General features: G+C 30.9%; 1 protein-coding gene across 2 annotated transcripts in view; it reads right to left on the bottom strand.

Moving 5' to 3' along the window:
• Positions 1-734: 734 nt before the first annotated feature.
• Positions 735-17,920, bottom strand: part of LOC145946224 (neuroglobin) — a 207,179-nt gene continuing 189,993 nt past the window's right edge. The window contains exons 5-6 of one of the 2 annotated variants that reach the window (XM_083055761.1): positions 12,435-12,666; positions 735-8,710 (exon numbers count right to left, since the gene is read on the bottom strand). In XM_083055761.1, coding sequence (XP_082911887.1) covers positions 8,555-8,710; positions 12,435-12,666 — 388 coding nt within the window. In that variant the 3' untranslated portion in view covers positions 735-8,554. The remainder of the gene's footprint in view (positions 8,711-12,434; positions 12,667-17,920) is intronic. The other variant, XM_083055754.1, reaches the window with a different exon arrangement.

The following is a 17,920-nucleotide window of genomic DNA, read 5'->3' as shown; positions in this document are numbered from 1 at the left end:
GCTTCCTGCGCGTTTCTCATGAAGACTTTCGGCTAAATAGGTCTTTCGATTTCTGCAAGAAAAAAAGGTACAGTTCGTTTTGTGCACTTTGTTTCGTACGAAATTTTTTTTATCTTTTTTTTTTTTATTTTTCTTTTCTTTATTATTTTTCTCTTATTTCGCTTCTAGTTCCGTCGCACACGGGACGAATATACAGATGTAACGCGTCGCACGTTTTGTGTCTTCTAGTAGCCCTTAAATCTTCGGGATAAAGTGTAAAATGCTCGAAGTATCTCTCGAGAACGCTGACGGGCCGAATGTCTCCGTCCAGTCGTACGTGATCGATCTTAAGATTCTTTTGACAGGAAAACGTGAGAAGAAAACATAAAATATTGTTTCTATAGAATTTCCAGTCAGTTTTACTTGTTTATCTCGAAAGGGTTTTTGCTAAAAGTATAAAATAATTAAATTTTCAAAAAAATTTTAATAGAAATGTTTACTTTAATAATATCTGTATGTTGGGTTAATATATATATATTTAATTTTTAATTGCTCTAAAATTTAAAGAAAAAACTAAAAATAAATAAATAATATAATAATAATACATTAGTATTATTTAATTTTAATAGCTAGTAAAATGATATATAAAGTATATTCAGTAAATATTTGTTTTATATTTATTTTATATTTATATTTATTTTAAAAATAAATATAAATATAAAATAAATATAAAACAAATATTTACTGAATATACTTTATATATCATTTTACTAGCTATTGAAATTAAATACTACTATAATGTATTATTATTATATTATATTATTTATTTATTTTTAGTTTTTTCTTTAAATTTTAGAGCAACTAAAAATTAAATATATAATTGTAAAATATTCATTTTTAGATATAATTTCGTACCTAAAGCCCACGCATATGAATTTAATCTATTCTCACTCTTTATTCACTTTTTTATTCACTTTTTTATTATCCTTCAGATATTTTCCTGTCTTTACCTTCTTTTTGTCTTACAGTTGAAAGCTATCACAATCGAATGCAATTTTTTATTTAAACGATATTTTGTTTGGTTTGCCCAGCAAAATCCTCGAGTTACATTTTGGCGTTAGGGAAAGAATGAAAAAGGCGCTCGATGTGGTCCGTAATCCTCTCGTGCGGCGACGGCTTTATATACAAACTCTTAATATTCATTTCATGCAACATTTATCGCGGCATTGATCGCGGTTCGCCAGGAAAAAGTCACAAGCTCCGAATATGTGACTTCGTGATAGCCACTGATATCACGTTGGTAAAAGTTGGAATGCAAATTACAACGATAGGATAGATGCACTACTAAATGACTGCTTGGGCACATTAGATCAATCCTTTCTTTAGGTGAAAAAATAATATTTTCGTCACATAGTTTATTTTTTAGATGTTGAGAGATTAAAATTTAAATATTTGAAATTCTCTTAATTTTACATAGAAGTGAAATTAATATTAAAATAGATTTGCAATCACTAAAATCAAACAAAATATGATTGCTTTGGATAAAATATACTTTGTGATAAAATTCAAATAATTTTAATTTTATATAATTTTATATCAATTATTAATTTTTTCATATTTCTTTCTCTTAATAGAATTATGTTGTATTATCTCGTTCATTTGTTAGCCCCGTAATGATAAATATATAATAATAAACATAACTGCGTAATTTTAGTATACACAATTATTAGTAATATATTTTTATGATCTTGTTCCCGAAAAAAAAATATATCTGCATTATTTTGTAGGGTCGCAGAAGTAAATATATATATTTATCGTACATTTACCGAAGATTAGTTATTTAGTAGTGTACGTATCCAGCAATGAATAGGAATAAAATATTGAGTAAAGAATAAAAAAACGTACTTTCATTAAGAAAGAAACTGCTTACAATTATTAATGCAATTGCGTCGATAGTCTATTAGTGCGTAAATAAATACATAATTTACTCAATTGATTTCATGCCAAAAGAAGCGACAGTAATCTCCTTCATACAAGCATAATCAATTAAATAAATTATGTATTAACGCACTAGTAAACTTTATCGATGTAATTACGTTAATTGTAAGCATAAAAAATGAAATAAATAATAATCTGCATTAATTGTTGATTTGAAATTCGCTTGAAGGAACGTAATCGCCTTCAAGTTCAACCCAGTAGTTTCTCTTTTTCGGTATAGAATAATTACACCGGAGGTTTACGAACTTCGACGACGATGGAATGTCGCGAACCGCGGAAGCGTTATTACCTTACCTAATTTGTTCGATCGATTTTAGTCTCGGTGAATAAAGGTGCATTCACATCGGACGCGCTCGCGGATTTTACGACTTTATTACGCGATCGACGCTTTTGTGCGACGCATCCTCCTGCGCGAATCTCTTTATATTCTCTGTTTTTTTCACTATTGAACACACGCACTCTTTCTCTCTGAGGGAACGTATTCGCTATTCTCGAGCGGAAAACGACTGCAGAACGTAATACAAAGTGAATCGCATTTTTTAAATTTCTGTCATATTAGGTACTTTAACAGTAGCGTGTTCTCAACACGCTAAATGCGCTTATGTCATGTCAAGTCGCGAGAAAGAAAGTGAATAATAAATCTAAGATAAATCTAAAATGAAATTTTCTATCGTCATTTATATAGCTGATCCGCTATAAATATAACTTTACTTATAACTATTACTAATAATATGTTTCGAATACGCTAAATATTAATTCAAGATAAATGATAATATATATCTAAAATATAAATAATATGGCACTTTAGCGTCTATCGTATTTAAAGTTGCGACACAGAAACTCCTTATTAAAGATTTCTTGCAAAATAACATGTTTCAGACTTAATATTAATATCGCGCCACGTTGCATGTAAAATGAATAATAATTTAGACTCAAAATAGAAATTGCCATCAAAAATTTGTACGCTTAGCACATTAAAGTACGGTGTCGCAAAAACCTTCTGCTGTGTCGCATCTTAGTTGGAAAATCGATTTCGCAGCACGCTCGTTATTTATGTCGTTTATTGTCCCGCAGGAAGTTTCTCTGCGCACGACGGTTAGTTTGATTATTCGTGGTTCGTCGAATTAGTTAATGAAGTTAATGACCGATAGAACGATCGTTCAGAAAGGGAGCGAATTGCTAAACGCATCGTCGAGAAAAAAAACGAAAAAAAATGACTTTTATCTCATCGTTTTTCTTTTTCACGGCGCAATTTATCTTTGTCTCACGTCGAGGTACTAATGATCATTCCCGATTAAAGGAGAACGCAAATGGAAACTTAGAATAAGTAGGGCGCTATTCATAGTTCTCTATTTTTTGCGCGAAACCACGTCTGACGTTTTCGAAATGATCCGAACAACGAATGTCTACTAGGTAACTCATCTTTAAATACCACGAACTCTTAAACCGGACACAAAGTGAATAATGAATATATTATTTTCAATGTATACGCATTGCAATAGCAGATTATTAATATAAAAATAGCAGCGAATATTAATTCCTCTCCATTTCAATCAACCATACTTTTTCCAAAGTTTTTTAAAATTATTTGATTAATTAAAATAACAACGATAATAAATGAATTTTTTAATGATAGAACTGATATTGCGTTTTTTAATTATTTTACGATAATTATTGTGAAATAAAAAAAAAGTTTTGTTGAGAAAATAATTATATAACAAATAAAATATACGAAATATACATAGAACGAGTTCTAGTGAATTCATATTGCGTGTTATACAAATTGGGTGCCTTATTCTTATAAGACTACGCGTTCTGCAGTCGTCCGCACACGTGTGTTACGGCCTTTTTCAAAGATATGTAACGATCCGTTGGCCTCCACAGAGAGCAACATAGGCGAATCGACCTCAGAAAGAAATAGAGATAGATAAAGACGGCGAGGAAGATACAGAGAGATACAGAGGGGCTGTCTGCCTTCCCGAGACCTCCTAGGAAATTGACATTTGCGCGTGCGAAGGGCCGATTGCCCTAGAGACCACACTTTTTCCTGCCTTATGATATGAGTAAAAACTTATACAAGTTTTCCTTTGACGGTCGAAGGGTCTAGCCGCTTTCTCGGACTTGGTGATGTCGCGAATCACCAGCGAGTCGAATCAAAATCGGACGTTCGATCGTGCTTGAAAAGTAAGCCTCGCATCGAATGCTCGAATATTGTATGAAGCAACTTCGCAGCTTCTCACTTTGCACTTTCAATTTCTTCTTTTTCTTCTCTATAAATAAAAGCCAGAAAAAGAAAAACAAAGTATGTACAAAGTGAAAAGTTATAGGGTCCTCTCGTGACAAAATAGAACGCAAACGGATATCTTTCTCAAGCGATTTTTTTTTCGAAAAGAATAGAAAATTGAAAGTAAAGAAATTTAAAACAATAAAAGAAATATATAATAATAGTAACAAGAAATAATAGATATATAATAAAGTATTATATATCGATTGTTTAATGTTTGGATTACAAATTTAAAATTGAAAATTGACGGAATTACTAAGAATTTGGAAATGATTACCCCCTTTTCAGTTTAGGATTATTTTCTTATATACACGTTTAAAATTTAATTCAATCGTTTGCCATGACTATATTCCGCGATCGATCTGAGATGTATTAATAATTTCTGTTTGCCTTTTCATCTATATGTTATTTGTAATCGCTTTAATCGATCTTACGTCAAATGAATGGCCCGCACGCGTATATTTTTACATATATTTTTTAGATTAATCTGTTGTCTTAAGACAAAGTAGAAATCGAGTGATTTTAGACTCATTCGCAAATATATCTATCGATGCGATCTTGAAAACATATCTTGCAGCAAATATATGTAAAATCTTTGAACAATATATGAAAAACCTTTTGATCATTATTAAAATTGGAATAATTTTTTTTTGACAATATTATTTTCCGATAAATTTTTATATCGATGTACATAAATTTGTATCACTGTGTGCTTGTTCAAATAGTAATATTAAGTAAACGTTCTTACAATTTTTGTAGTTTAATTAAACTACAAAATCGGAAATATAAAAGAAATTATGTACAACTTTTAAAACAATTAAAATTGGCAAGTAATTTCTGATACATGTTTTTGAACTGGCATAATTTCAATTCTGCAAATTTCGATTAACTTTATAAAAGCCTAATTAAAACTTGTGTGCTCAATTATATATAGAGCATATAACGTTTAATAAACTGATTTAATTGGTTCCTTATTGAGAATGCATATGACTTCTTAAATACGGTTCATTTCATGCGCAAATCAATGAGATACATTAATATAATACTGCCGATTATTGATAAATGCCTCAGCTTTCCACCTATTAAATCAACAAAATATAACACGGAATTGTCAATTTTGACGCTTCATTAAAATGTAAATTGCAGTAAACAGTAGTCGAGATTGAAGACGAGATATCTGTCATATCGCGGCGGGTGTGAAAAATTTCTCTGTAAAAACTGACGCGTTTTTTAACACGTTCACAAATTTCCAATGATGTTTCAGACTCTGGCGACGAGTAAATACTCGACAAATTCTATATAATTAAATAAATTCTCTTTATACGCGTCGGGATTATAATGAAAGGGCAAGGTAAAGCTTTTGCATTCACGCTGTTTTTACGATTAAATCACGACCCCGTTTCGAAACAAAGCGGATTTACATTCTCATGCACTCGGCCTCGCATCGCGGAGAGTATCCTGGGCGACTTATGTAATCCAAGGCTTTCGCGCGCGAATAAAGGCGGCAGTCGGCCGCCGCATTTGTATCAATTATCGAGCACATATTGAAAGGCAGAAACGTGTATAAAATCGGTCCCGATAAGCTCGAACCCGTATTCGCAGCTTTAATGCGGCTCTAAAACGCCAGCGTATCTTACACCAGCAGACTCGACGATATCCCCGGAAAATATTGCGGTATTATCAAAATCGCAAAGCACGCAAGAGAATTATTTCTCAAAGTACCTATTTTCGCCATTCGGCAAGATTCGAGCAATATAAGTGATATCTGAAATTTGTACAATATGTATATTGACTATAACCGATGGTAGGATATCGATGTCTGGCTTAAAAAAGTGAAAAAATTTCTCCGTAAAGTAATTACAATAATATATTAATCACTGTAGAGAGAACACGTGTCGCGTAGGGCCGTTTTTATAACAGTTAGTTAAAAGATTCAGTTTTAAATTATTCTTTTTGCTTCTTTCTGAATCTAGAAATAAACATTTTTATATTTGTATTGTTCTCTTTTATATTTTATAATATTAAATAATAATTGATAATATAGTTTTTCTATACGAGAACAATTACAAAGGTTTTTTTGTTAAACGTGAATCAATTTGCAGCGCATGTAACAATGTAAACTTTTTGTCGATTCATTGAATTTTGCCCGATTTATGAGACTTCAAAAGCCGGGGAGTATTTTACACTTCGCATGAGTAAAAGCGGTTTAATATAATTAGCAGAATGAAAAATCGTTATCCGTAAAAGGCCTTTGGCGTGAAAAATGTGTGGAAAAGGGGCTGGAATAGAAACATCTTTTCCTTCACGTTTAATCTCGTAAATCCGTAATTAATTATGTGAAGGAAATTGCGCGACACTTGATAAACTATATGAAAGAGTCATCGTTATCTGCACGTTAGGTGGTTTTATAACACCTATAAGAGAAGTTAATAGAGTTCTTATATGCCCTTATAATAGACCCTTAAAACGGATCTATGGCGAACACATTAGAACGACTGGTCGGATCTTACTTTGTTTGTAATGGCATTGTAATAAGAACCTTCATTTCTAATTCTCCTTCTCATAGCGAGGAGTATTATATCATTGACCATAAAGTTACGTTTAATCCTCTTAAGAAAATCGGTCTCTCTTATGGAAGGGAAAAACTCTCCCTCCTTCTTTCCTCTAATTTCGTGTCTAATCAATAACGACGTGCCATCATATCTTGCGCTTTACTTCTGTTAAACGTATGAACTTTTAAACGCGCGTATGAACAATCTTTGAAACTAAAAGAAATCTATTATCGGCGAATGGAAATAAATTATGGATTAATTACGGGTAATAAAGAAGAAATAAAATGAATTAAATATTCAGTACTTGTATACGACATATTAAACAAAATTGAATTATTCATATTAAACTCTGGAATATATTTTCTTTGAAGAATATATTGGAGAATATATATATTCCTTTAAAGAAAATCAAATAAATTTCAAATGTCACATTTTTTTCCATGTTGCTATAACATATTTGTATTCATTGTAGTTCTTTCTTTTTTGAGATAATAAATGAGATGTATAGCAAACTTCTGGCAAAACAACAAATTGGTAATAAAAATGCAAATTAAAATATCTTTTTTTAATGTCATGGCACAGATTCGATAAATTTAGAAAAACACGTACTCTTTACTCTCCCGAAATATTTCCACTTTTATCTCTCGAAATTTCTCCATTCGCAGACAATATTAAAAAAAAGGATAACACATGTGTACAAATAAAAAAAATTTGAAAGCAAATTTTGACTCTGACGAAGATCGATTACTTTTGCACGAGTTTTTTATGGGCACTTTGCTACCCTTTTATAAAAAACTTTTTATAAAAACCTGATTAATTACCTGCTACGTTCCAAATAACTTTCAAATTACAGCGCTCAAGGGTTAATTTCGCTGTCGTCGATGCACTTTAATCTTACTTTAATTTATTAGTTTCTTCTTTCCGAAACTGGCATTAGAGAAGGAAACAAAGAAACAATTAAACTTGAATTAAACTTAATCGACGTTTGCAGAACTACTCATGAGTTACTTAAACTGAAGGAAATCTAAATAAATTACTTGCAATATTGAGCCTAATTTTTGATAGAAGCAGAAAAATATGTTTCAAATCAATAAAATTTGTCTTCTTACAAAAATACATACCTAAAACACATAAAATTTTTTCAGTGATGAAAAGTCCGAATCGATAGACATTTTTTAAATGGCTTCAATATATCGTTTGGACTGTCGTATATTATTTAGGTAGAATAATTTTTATAGTATCGAAAAAAATGTACAATCTACTGAAAAATTAATCGAATGGAATTGAATGGGAGGAAAACCCTTCGACCGTAAAAAGAATCACGCGACTCTTTCGGCTAGCGTTGCGGCGTCTTTTTTTTTTAAAGAAGTCCCGAGAGACTCGGGACCGTTTCTCAATATCTGGATAGGTTTAATTACGAGACCCGCTCGAGGGGAAGAAAGATCTCAGGCCGGCGAGAACGTTTACGACGTAAACGCCACGCGCTCTCGCATATATATTCGCGTCTCTCGTGAATCCGCGAAGCGGATTGAAGAAACGAAGGAGCGACGAATTGGTAGCGTCGCGTGAACCAACGCAAGGACGACGATTGTCCCATCGCCGTTTACCAAAAAATCGGCATGGCGGCTGTGGCTCCTTTCCGTTCCAGGCGTCGGGGGGACCGAACGAACCGGGGGGGCGGTCAACATTTCGTAGGATCGAGGGCAATCGCGTACGTGCCAGATCCTCGGGACTAGGACGACTAGGACTTGGCCTTGTCGCTCTGTGCCTTGTCAAAGCCGTCGATCAGCGTCTCAATGATGAACTTGATCGTCAGCTTGTAGATGTTCTCCACGTTCTCCGAATATCGATCCTCCAGGGTACGCTCCACCGCATCCAGAAACGGTTTCTCGATTTTCTGGAAGTAGAGCGTTTAATTATTACAGTAATATATGAAATTAAAATCAAGCGTTTCAAAAATTACAAGAAAAAGGAGTAATTAGTATAAGTATTATTATTTTATTATATTTAAGTCAAAAGTATAATTTTACAAATTGTTAATTATTTTTTGTAATAGCATACGTAAGAAGTATATTTCGTACAAGAAACATTTTTTAAATTTAATTTCATTCGAGGATAATTCAATTTCTCTATTTGATTCTTCTTAACCAATGAATCTTTGGATATCAGATTGTTCTAAATTTTTTCTTAGAAAATTATATATTCGTAAAATTCTCTGTGATTTGATTAAAATGAAAAAATGTTAGCATTATTCTAAAAAAATAATTTAAACAATTTATAATTCAAGAAATTATTTTTAGTATAATACTAATGTAAATGCTTGTAATATTTTCCTAAAAAAAAAAAGACCAAGAAATTAATTTTGATGAGGAATTTGTGAGCTTCATATTTTTACACTTGTATAATTTTTTAAGTAACTAATTGGATATGTCATTTATACGTAAACAGAGAGAGAAAAACATTTAAAAAATTATATGTATCTTGGACATTGATAAAATTAAAACTACTACAATCATTCTTGCGTCTTCGTAAAAGATTATGTTGATATGGTGAAATATTTAAATCTTGAGCTATTTTCGGTATGGCCGACAACAATACGAGAACTGACAATTGAATTGACGATTGTATTGCGATCTTAGTGGCCATTCACAATAGATCTCGCAGGATTGTCCAACAGAAATCAATTCTTATATTCATATAACTTGCGTGACTCGAAAGAAAGATCGACCCAATTTGATTTCATACCAAATAATTGAAATTGTAGACAAGCATGCTGCGAAAATAAATGTGGCATTCCGTGATATGATTCTTTAAATACTTTGTATTCCACGCATAACTTGATTTTATTCCCCTTTAAAAGCTTAAAAAAATTAAAACGACCTGATTTTCAAAAATTGACAAGTTAAGAAAAATCAAATAACAAAATCGAGTTATCTTTGATCGAGATAATTCGAGAAATAAATCCGAAATGCCTTTCGTATGAAATATGCTCTCTACGAGTTATTATCATAATTAACAATTTAATTATAGAATTATCTTTCGTTCTGACTACCGTAATACTACTAATTTTAATTAAAATTTTATTTCAATAATATATTTTTAATTCCCACCTTTTATAACCACGCATATATTTAAATATTCTTCTACTCACCTCTCTTTTTTTATACAAATTTTATTTTAGCTTTTATCCCTTTTCTTTAAGAAGATAAAACGATACGGAAAGGATTTCGGCACATATCTTCCTTTTTAAATGTACAAAGAAAGTTCCCTCACCATCGCCGGGGAAGTAACAAAAGCCTGCTTTGCATATATATGTGGGAGATATTTTTATTTCTGCATACCTGTGCTGAAATCGTTTTTTAACGATTCTTCTTCTTAGACTGGTATCACATAGGTACATACTTTTTATTGCTGGTGTATGAAAACTAAAAGAAAATTTAATGGATAAATAAAATGGATGCAGGTGTGAAACGAATTGTTTGAATTGAGAGAAACATTCGTTTAAACAAATATCAAATTAATTGAGAAAATAATCTATTTAATAAATTGCTAATTGATTCTATATCTATGATTATTAAAGTAATCGTACTGACATTTTAATGTCAATTGTCAAAATGTATTAACACGTAATTTGTGCGATAAATTCAATAATAATTTACATAGATAATTGTCAGCTTTATTAAGATAAGCAGTTTAAGCATAATATTTGAATATAAAGTGGCATTTTTCTCGATTTTTTCGTTGCTTCACAATCGCAGCAAAAAATACATTTTTACGTCATTTTTTGCTGTTTAATTTTTTATTATTTGCTTCGTAACTAACTGGAACCGATTTATATTCGTGTTACAATCGAGTCGGATGCCAGAAGGGTTATTGTATCGATTTTCATGTTTTGCATTCAAAGTATATTTTCGATTAGCATGGTCGTAAATAAAATTGTGGAATATTTATAAATCTTATAAGCAACGGTTGCCTTCTTTCTAGGTGTCCTGTATTAGTTTGCACGAAGCAAATCGAAGTCACGATATGTACTATATTATTCCGTACTTATCTCTCGTATAATAGTATTCACGTGTTTCAAAGTATATAAAGTATGAAGATATTTTTGGTGAGACAATTTGTCAACATCTTTAGAAAACATTATTTCAGTTTAAGACAAGAAATATTTAATGAAGCGCCATATAAATAATAATAAAATTTTAGTGCCTTTATATTTCTCGTAATAATTTTTATATACGTTTATTTTATACTATCTATTTTTTTCCAAATTGCTAGAAAAATGTAAGGACTATTAAAAAAGAATCTTTTCTCATTAGACACCATGCAGTGTCGTAACGTGGCAGACAAATGGCGAACACCAGCTGTGCAGCGGATTACGAAAAGCCATGAAGGAGCAAAATACCCGACATGTAGTAGCGATGTTGAAGTCTTAACATTTGTTATTCAATCTTTCCCGCAACGAGTGTCTCTTCTTTGATGATATAAATTTCGCAAAAAATATAATACGCGTAATAAAATATAATAAACGAGATAAAATCATATAAAATCATACGAGACAATAAAACTTAATTCTTAATGAGCCTGATACATCGACTTTATTCAGTCTGAACTATACAATATGCTAATTAGAAAACTTTTATATAAACATGTATTTTTTAATAATAAATCTAATGAGATGTGTTAATAAAATTTTATTATTTATTATTTAAAAATAAAAGGCAGTATAAAGTTATCATATTTTGATTGCAATACGATAGAAAAAAATATCTAATAAGATTATAGTAATCTGAATTATGTTACACGAATTAAGCATGTCATTAATTAGTAGAAAGAATGTAACAAAATTTATGATACCACATTTATGTTTGTTATACTTTTATATATAAATCTTTTCTCGAGACAGATTCTGAAATAGTTTACAGTATTTCCCAAAAGTTTTCACTTTATTCTCTTTGATTTACATGTTACAAGAGATAAGTACGGCATACAGAGGGAAAATGTTCGCCAAATGAAATGCGAGACGTGTCTCCGGCGAGCGAGAAATTTCTCTTTGCATTTCCTCAGTATTATAGAGTAAACTACCAATGTTCTGACATCTAAGACAATATACTCACATTCTATCTAACTTTTTATACAACAGTACTTTTTTCGAAAAATAGTGTAAATATTTCAAAGTACAGAATTTTTATGATGAACTAATTATGTTATTAAAATTTATTTATTTTCTAGATCAGTATGTAAAATGTATTGAATATTTCTGTATGTGTTTAATTATTAACCGAGTGCTAAATTAATACAGAAAAATAAAAAGATAAAATAAAACAAAATTTATTGTATATTTTGATTAAATTTCAGAAATTATTTCTTAGTTCACGGAAAGTTTACATATATTTTTATCAGAGAAATTTGTGGGCTAATCTTGCAGCTAGATATAGTATCTTATTTTCTTCCCCATTTTCATTTCTATAGTATCTTATTTTCTCCCCCATTCATTACAATTATCTTATTTTCTCAATAGTCGATAACTGGGACACGTCTATCGTATATTTGTATTATGTCATTCCGCGCATAAATATTACAGGAAAATAAAGGGCAATTTTGTGTCTTTTTTTAGGACTTACCCAGAAGTATTGCCGGTTGAAGCCAGGGATCTTCGTGTGGGAGGCTCCAACCTCGTGAAGGTACGTCAAAAACGCGTCCATGTCGTCCAGGCTCTTGATCCCTTCGTCGAGGGTGGACATGACTGTTTTCGCGTGTTCGGCCAGTTCCATACTCGTTGACTGCTGTTCCTTTGTCTTCAACTCCCGGAATTTTGTGAACATATTTAACAATTCCGCGTTCTCTTCAAACAACCTGAAAGGTAAATACATAATGTACAGTACGTTAAAAAAAAAACTTTATATATGTTAGAATGATCTCGATTACAAATAAATTAAGTTAATGGATTAAAAATATTAAATTAATAAAATATTAAAATATTAAAATATTAAATTAATAGTTTAGTCTAATTTATGGCTTGAAACACGCAATCGCCTTTTAAAGATAGAACTTCAAGTTTAATTTTTCTGGTACTTGGCAAGAGAAATAAAAAAAGGTGAAAAATTTTCATTCGGAGATTAAAGAACGTTGAGTGTTCTTGATAAGCTCTCGTTTGCTCTAAAGAAGTCATAAATTTCAAACTTAATTTTCCGGTGGTAGATTTTTTCCACCTTGATACTTTCTAAACACATTTAGCAAATGTCGTGGCGTTTCTATTCCGCATCTAAAATTTCGTCTCTCAATTGCTTCAAAATGCGCGATATTTCATAAAATCTTCATCGACATCTTTTATTTTTCTCTGTTCGAGAAACGACCTCAGGGACAAAATCGAGTGATATTAAACTCAAAGCTTTATGTCATTTAACGTCAATATAGAGAAATTTATAGAGAAAGAAATCAATCGTTAAAAAAGATGCAATTTGTTACAGTCTAAAACTTGTTCGCAACTTGTTTAATTTCTCAAATATTCAAGAGACATATTTTTTCCTTCTCTCATATACATGACATTTAATATTTAATACATGTAAACAAAAATATAATCACTGGTTTTACTTAGTGCTAGAGAATATTTCGCAGAATTTATATTTGGCAGAATATACCAAAATATTTTAAGCTATTGTAAATGTACGAGAGTAATGTAAGTGTCATAGAAATTTATTGAAAAATTTTATTACAACGTTTGCGTTTCCCTTTTTCTTTCATATATATATATGTAGCTCTCTTGATTCTGCGCAAAATTTGGATAACTTTTTTTTTCTACGAGTTTTGTGCTCGTTGAGGTAACGAGTTTGCGTGTTTCTCGCTATAGTAGCTCGACAAAAATGTTTTTGTTCCGTGGATGACAGGCTGCTCTTTCAGCCATTCATGAAATACTTCTTTATACAACGAGGCATTGCAATCTCGCTCTTGTCTGACTAGTGAAAAATGTATGTACTAGAAAGAAAATATAAATCGTATTATATTATCTTCGATAGTTTTGACAGTTAATAATTATGCAATCATGAGTATATATTTCCTTTCTCTTGACAGATAAAATTCAATGCACGTTTTTACGATTTTATATTTTGCAAATAGCATATTATTACAACATGTATTTACATTTGACATATTTATCCATCATCTTTATTCTATGCATTATATTGCAAAGCATCTCAATAAATGATAAAACACATAACATCCAAATATATTTTATAGCATGAATAGAAAATAAACAGTAATGTTTTTTACGTCAGATAAAATATGCAAAGTCAATCAGCATATTTGAAAAGTTTGATGTTATCTATAACAATTTGGAAAAAATGTCGAATCAGAATGAATTATGAGAATGTCGATATTGATATCATTGACATGATATCGCGCCCAAATTATTCCTTTTCATGCGTGCAGTCTCTTGTATCGGCATAAATTAATTTATGAATATATTATTATAAAATCCTGCAGGGAAGCGATGCGTTTCGTATAATATCTACCATGATTTTTCATGGTGTGCAAACTCATTATACTATAACACCAAGCCTTATTTTATTTGGGAGATAAATATCCTGCAAACAAGGATGAAATCAGAAAATTGCGAAAAAGATAGAGGAGAGCAGGGAAGAAAGAAAAAGAAAGTATTAAAATTCATTTGTTACATACGAAATACATTTCGAAAAAAGTATCTATAAATGTATAGATAGATACACTATGTATATATTTTTCTACCGCGTATCGCAGCTTTTAAATGAATAATGTTACTTTGGAGAAATGGTTTTATTTTTTATTATTAATTTGGCCCTTGAATATACAGATTTCAATCTCGTAAAATAAATTGATAAATATTTAATCAATAAAAATTTTTCTGCAAAAAAACACCTTTTTATATATATTTTATTTAGATTGCAAGATTAATTGTCATTAAAATGTTAATATCCTTTTAATATTTACAATGTTATAATTATTAAAATATAGTAACTTATTAAAATAACTTATTAAAATTTTTCGCAATATATAATTTTTTACTTCACTATTATTCACTATATTTTAATTTTAGTATAATAATTTTACTTATTATCATAAATTTCTAAAAATCGAGGATGAATAAGAAATTTCTCATATTTAAATAGATTTGAAAAAGGGCTATTAACAAAGCGATATATGTCGTATAATAATAATACATAAGGATTAAAGTCTTTAGAGTTGAAATCCTCAATATATGCATTTTGTGCTGATTCGTTTGATTATCTCGATTCATTATCATTGTTCATATTTCGCGTATATGCTTCGTAAATTTCTCCATAAATTAATTAGTGATGATTCGATATATAGAAATTCCAGAGGATTATATATGATTAATGTTTTATCACTTTTTATCGTGTTATCATATATATGTCATATATGACAATAACAAACAACTCCACCGATCAATCAATGAATTGGATTTTTTCATGGTGATAGTTATCTCTGTTTTCGAAGTAAAGATGTAAATTACGATATATTTTTGAGCTTCGAGCGAGAGCACAAGCTGCTCGCGCGTAAAAACACGCGACTCTAGACCGAAGGCGAGGCTTAAAGGGGGCATAAAAACAAATTTGCATATACCGCGATGCAGATGGGATCGACGTGATTGAAGGGGACTGAACGGGGGCGCCTGTTGACCCGGGATACGATAAAATATTTTTAAATGCGGTCGACGGCAATATAAAGGGTGGCGGTATCCGTTCGGCAAGTTTGGCGGGTTCTTATCGTTTGAGAACGAATTGAACTTTTATCGGAAATCCATATCCCTCCTCTCTTTTTTTCCCGTACGAGCTTAAACCGACGAAACAATGATATTTCCGGATTTAACGCGCGTGTGCAGCTTCAGCTCTTTTTCCCACGTTTCCCACTGTCCCTATAATCCAATAAAAGACAATTCTAAGGATCGATATAGTGATGAGTAATTATTAACGTCGAATCAAATGTCGGTTAGTCTCCTGTTTTGATTTTTACAACGACACGCGGTATGTAAATACGATTTTTTTCTCTTTTAGTTTAATAAATAGTGAGTAAGTAAATAGGACAAAATATTATATTTTTTATATATAGTAGGAGAAGCGAAGAGATATATGTATAAGATAAAAGCAATTTGAAACATCGCCATGTGATTTTGATGTGATATCGATCTTTTCGTGAGAGTCGGATATAGTAATTAATTTGATTCGAGTGAAAATCTTATAAAAAAACGAACCCGACGCGCTCATACCGGATATTAACACATTTGAGCAACGCGCAGTGCAATTAATGCCTTGTATTTCAATTAAACTAAAGACCACGGGAAAATCCAGCCGTAAACAATAACACGTTTAACTGTTTTTTAATTACTTCGAGGAAATCCGGACTTTAAGATCGTTAAGATGAATAATAAGTGGACAGAAACTCTTTGAAAAGAAACACAGATTATAAAACGAAGAGTATTAATATGCGCAATTACGTGGATATATTTCAGTCGAAAATTATACACACATACAGTTGATCATAATATTTTATCGTTAAATCATATTGCACGTAAATACGTATGATTATAGCGAATATTGGATCCTTTTAACGATAGATTTCAATATTGTTGTCAAGCACTCATCAAATATTACGTGGATATTACTCCCAATTATATATTGCGTGAATTACTTTGTTAATAAATATTTGCCATTACGAGATTTCTGATATCCAGAAAAATAAAATGAATTTTTATCGAACATGCCACTATTTTGTGAATATATCTAGGAGTACTGTGTAAAATATCAATAATAATATCAAGTATCGGATGTAGTATTACGCTGATAATTAGCGGTTTCGAATTATCTCGTATTATGTTATTAAAAGATAAATATGTAATGGCAGATCAGAAATAATGTACATAAATATTTATGAAACTGTCTAATTATATATTTATTGAAATTTTCTGATATATTTGCAGTGACATTAATAGTTTGATCCATAAATGATTAGCGAGAATCTAATTATGTACTTTAATTTATGTTGTTAATAAATAAGTCCTAAGTACGCATATTACGTTTCCGGTTATATGGATAAAGTAAATAATATTTATATATGGCTTTGCATATGATGCGTAATTTATAAGATATTTATTTGTAATAATTATTATGCGTATATATATTGTATTGTCAGTCTTATTTGTTTAATAACTTCTTTTCTGACGTGTCGTAAAAATTTAAACATTAAAGAGGGTTGCGTACAACAAAAGAAATAAAGAACAGAGAATAAAAAATAGAAAATAAGAACAAGGGATAGGAAACAGTTCAATATAAAACAATATAAAAAATATAATTTAGTAACGCAAAATAGAGAAACAGAGGAATAGTGCTAAGGGTGAAGTGATAAAATTCTCTATTCTGCGTTACTACATTACATTTCATATATTTTATATTAAACTGTTCCCTATTTCCCGTTTCTGTTTTCTGTTGTCCCGATTAAAAAAAACTGTTCTGTGAAACAAGAGAAAAATATTTCTTTCTTTTGATTCGTCAATCAAAATATTGTTCGAAGCACTTGTCACGTCGAATATAGCGTTCTATGTTAATCGATCTTTTCAATGATCGATTAATCGCGCGAGCCTAGGTAATTTCTAATTAGACAGTTGGCACCACTGCGGCGACATTCCGCGTTCGTGCGTCGCGCCGCGCGGATCGTAGCTTCGTTTAATTATAATTGTCGCGTGCTGTTCTTTCAAATATGCGTCGCATATAATTAACAAAAGCGCTTAAAATATACGTACGATTATAAGCAGGAGTGCCCAAGTATGAAAATAAGTTACGTTTAATATCGGGAGTACAAAGTATTGCGTGATTAAAATCGAAAGTGCCGTATAGAGTCGCGTACGGTTAACGTCGGGTGTGTGGGTGTGTCGTTCAAATTGTCGTGCGAATATTTTCGTGTGCTATATAAATGCCAAAAAGCTGCTATAAGTACGAACAAAAAAGGAGGAAAAAGAGGAGGCCCGAGGAGGCATCGGGCAACGACGGAGCAACCTTCAAGTAGATTATAATTTATTTCGTTTTTATTATTTATTACTTGTCAAATTATAATAATTACT

The sequence above is a fragment of the Prenolepis imparis genome, unplaced genomic scaffold (genome assembly GCF_030444845.1).
Source record: "Prenolepis imparis isolate NDT839.2.m4 unplaced genomic scaffold, iyPreImpa1.0 SCAF_2, whole genome shotgun sequence".
NCBI lineage: Eukaryota > Metazoa > Arthropoda > Insecta > Hymenoptera > Formicidae > Prenolepis > Prenolepis imparis.
The sequence above is the reverse complement of the archived record's forward strand: the minus strand, read 5'-3'. Positions and strand labels throughout refer to the sequence as shown.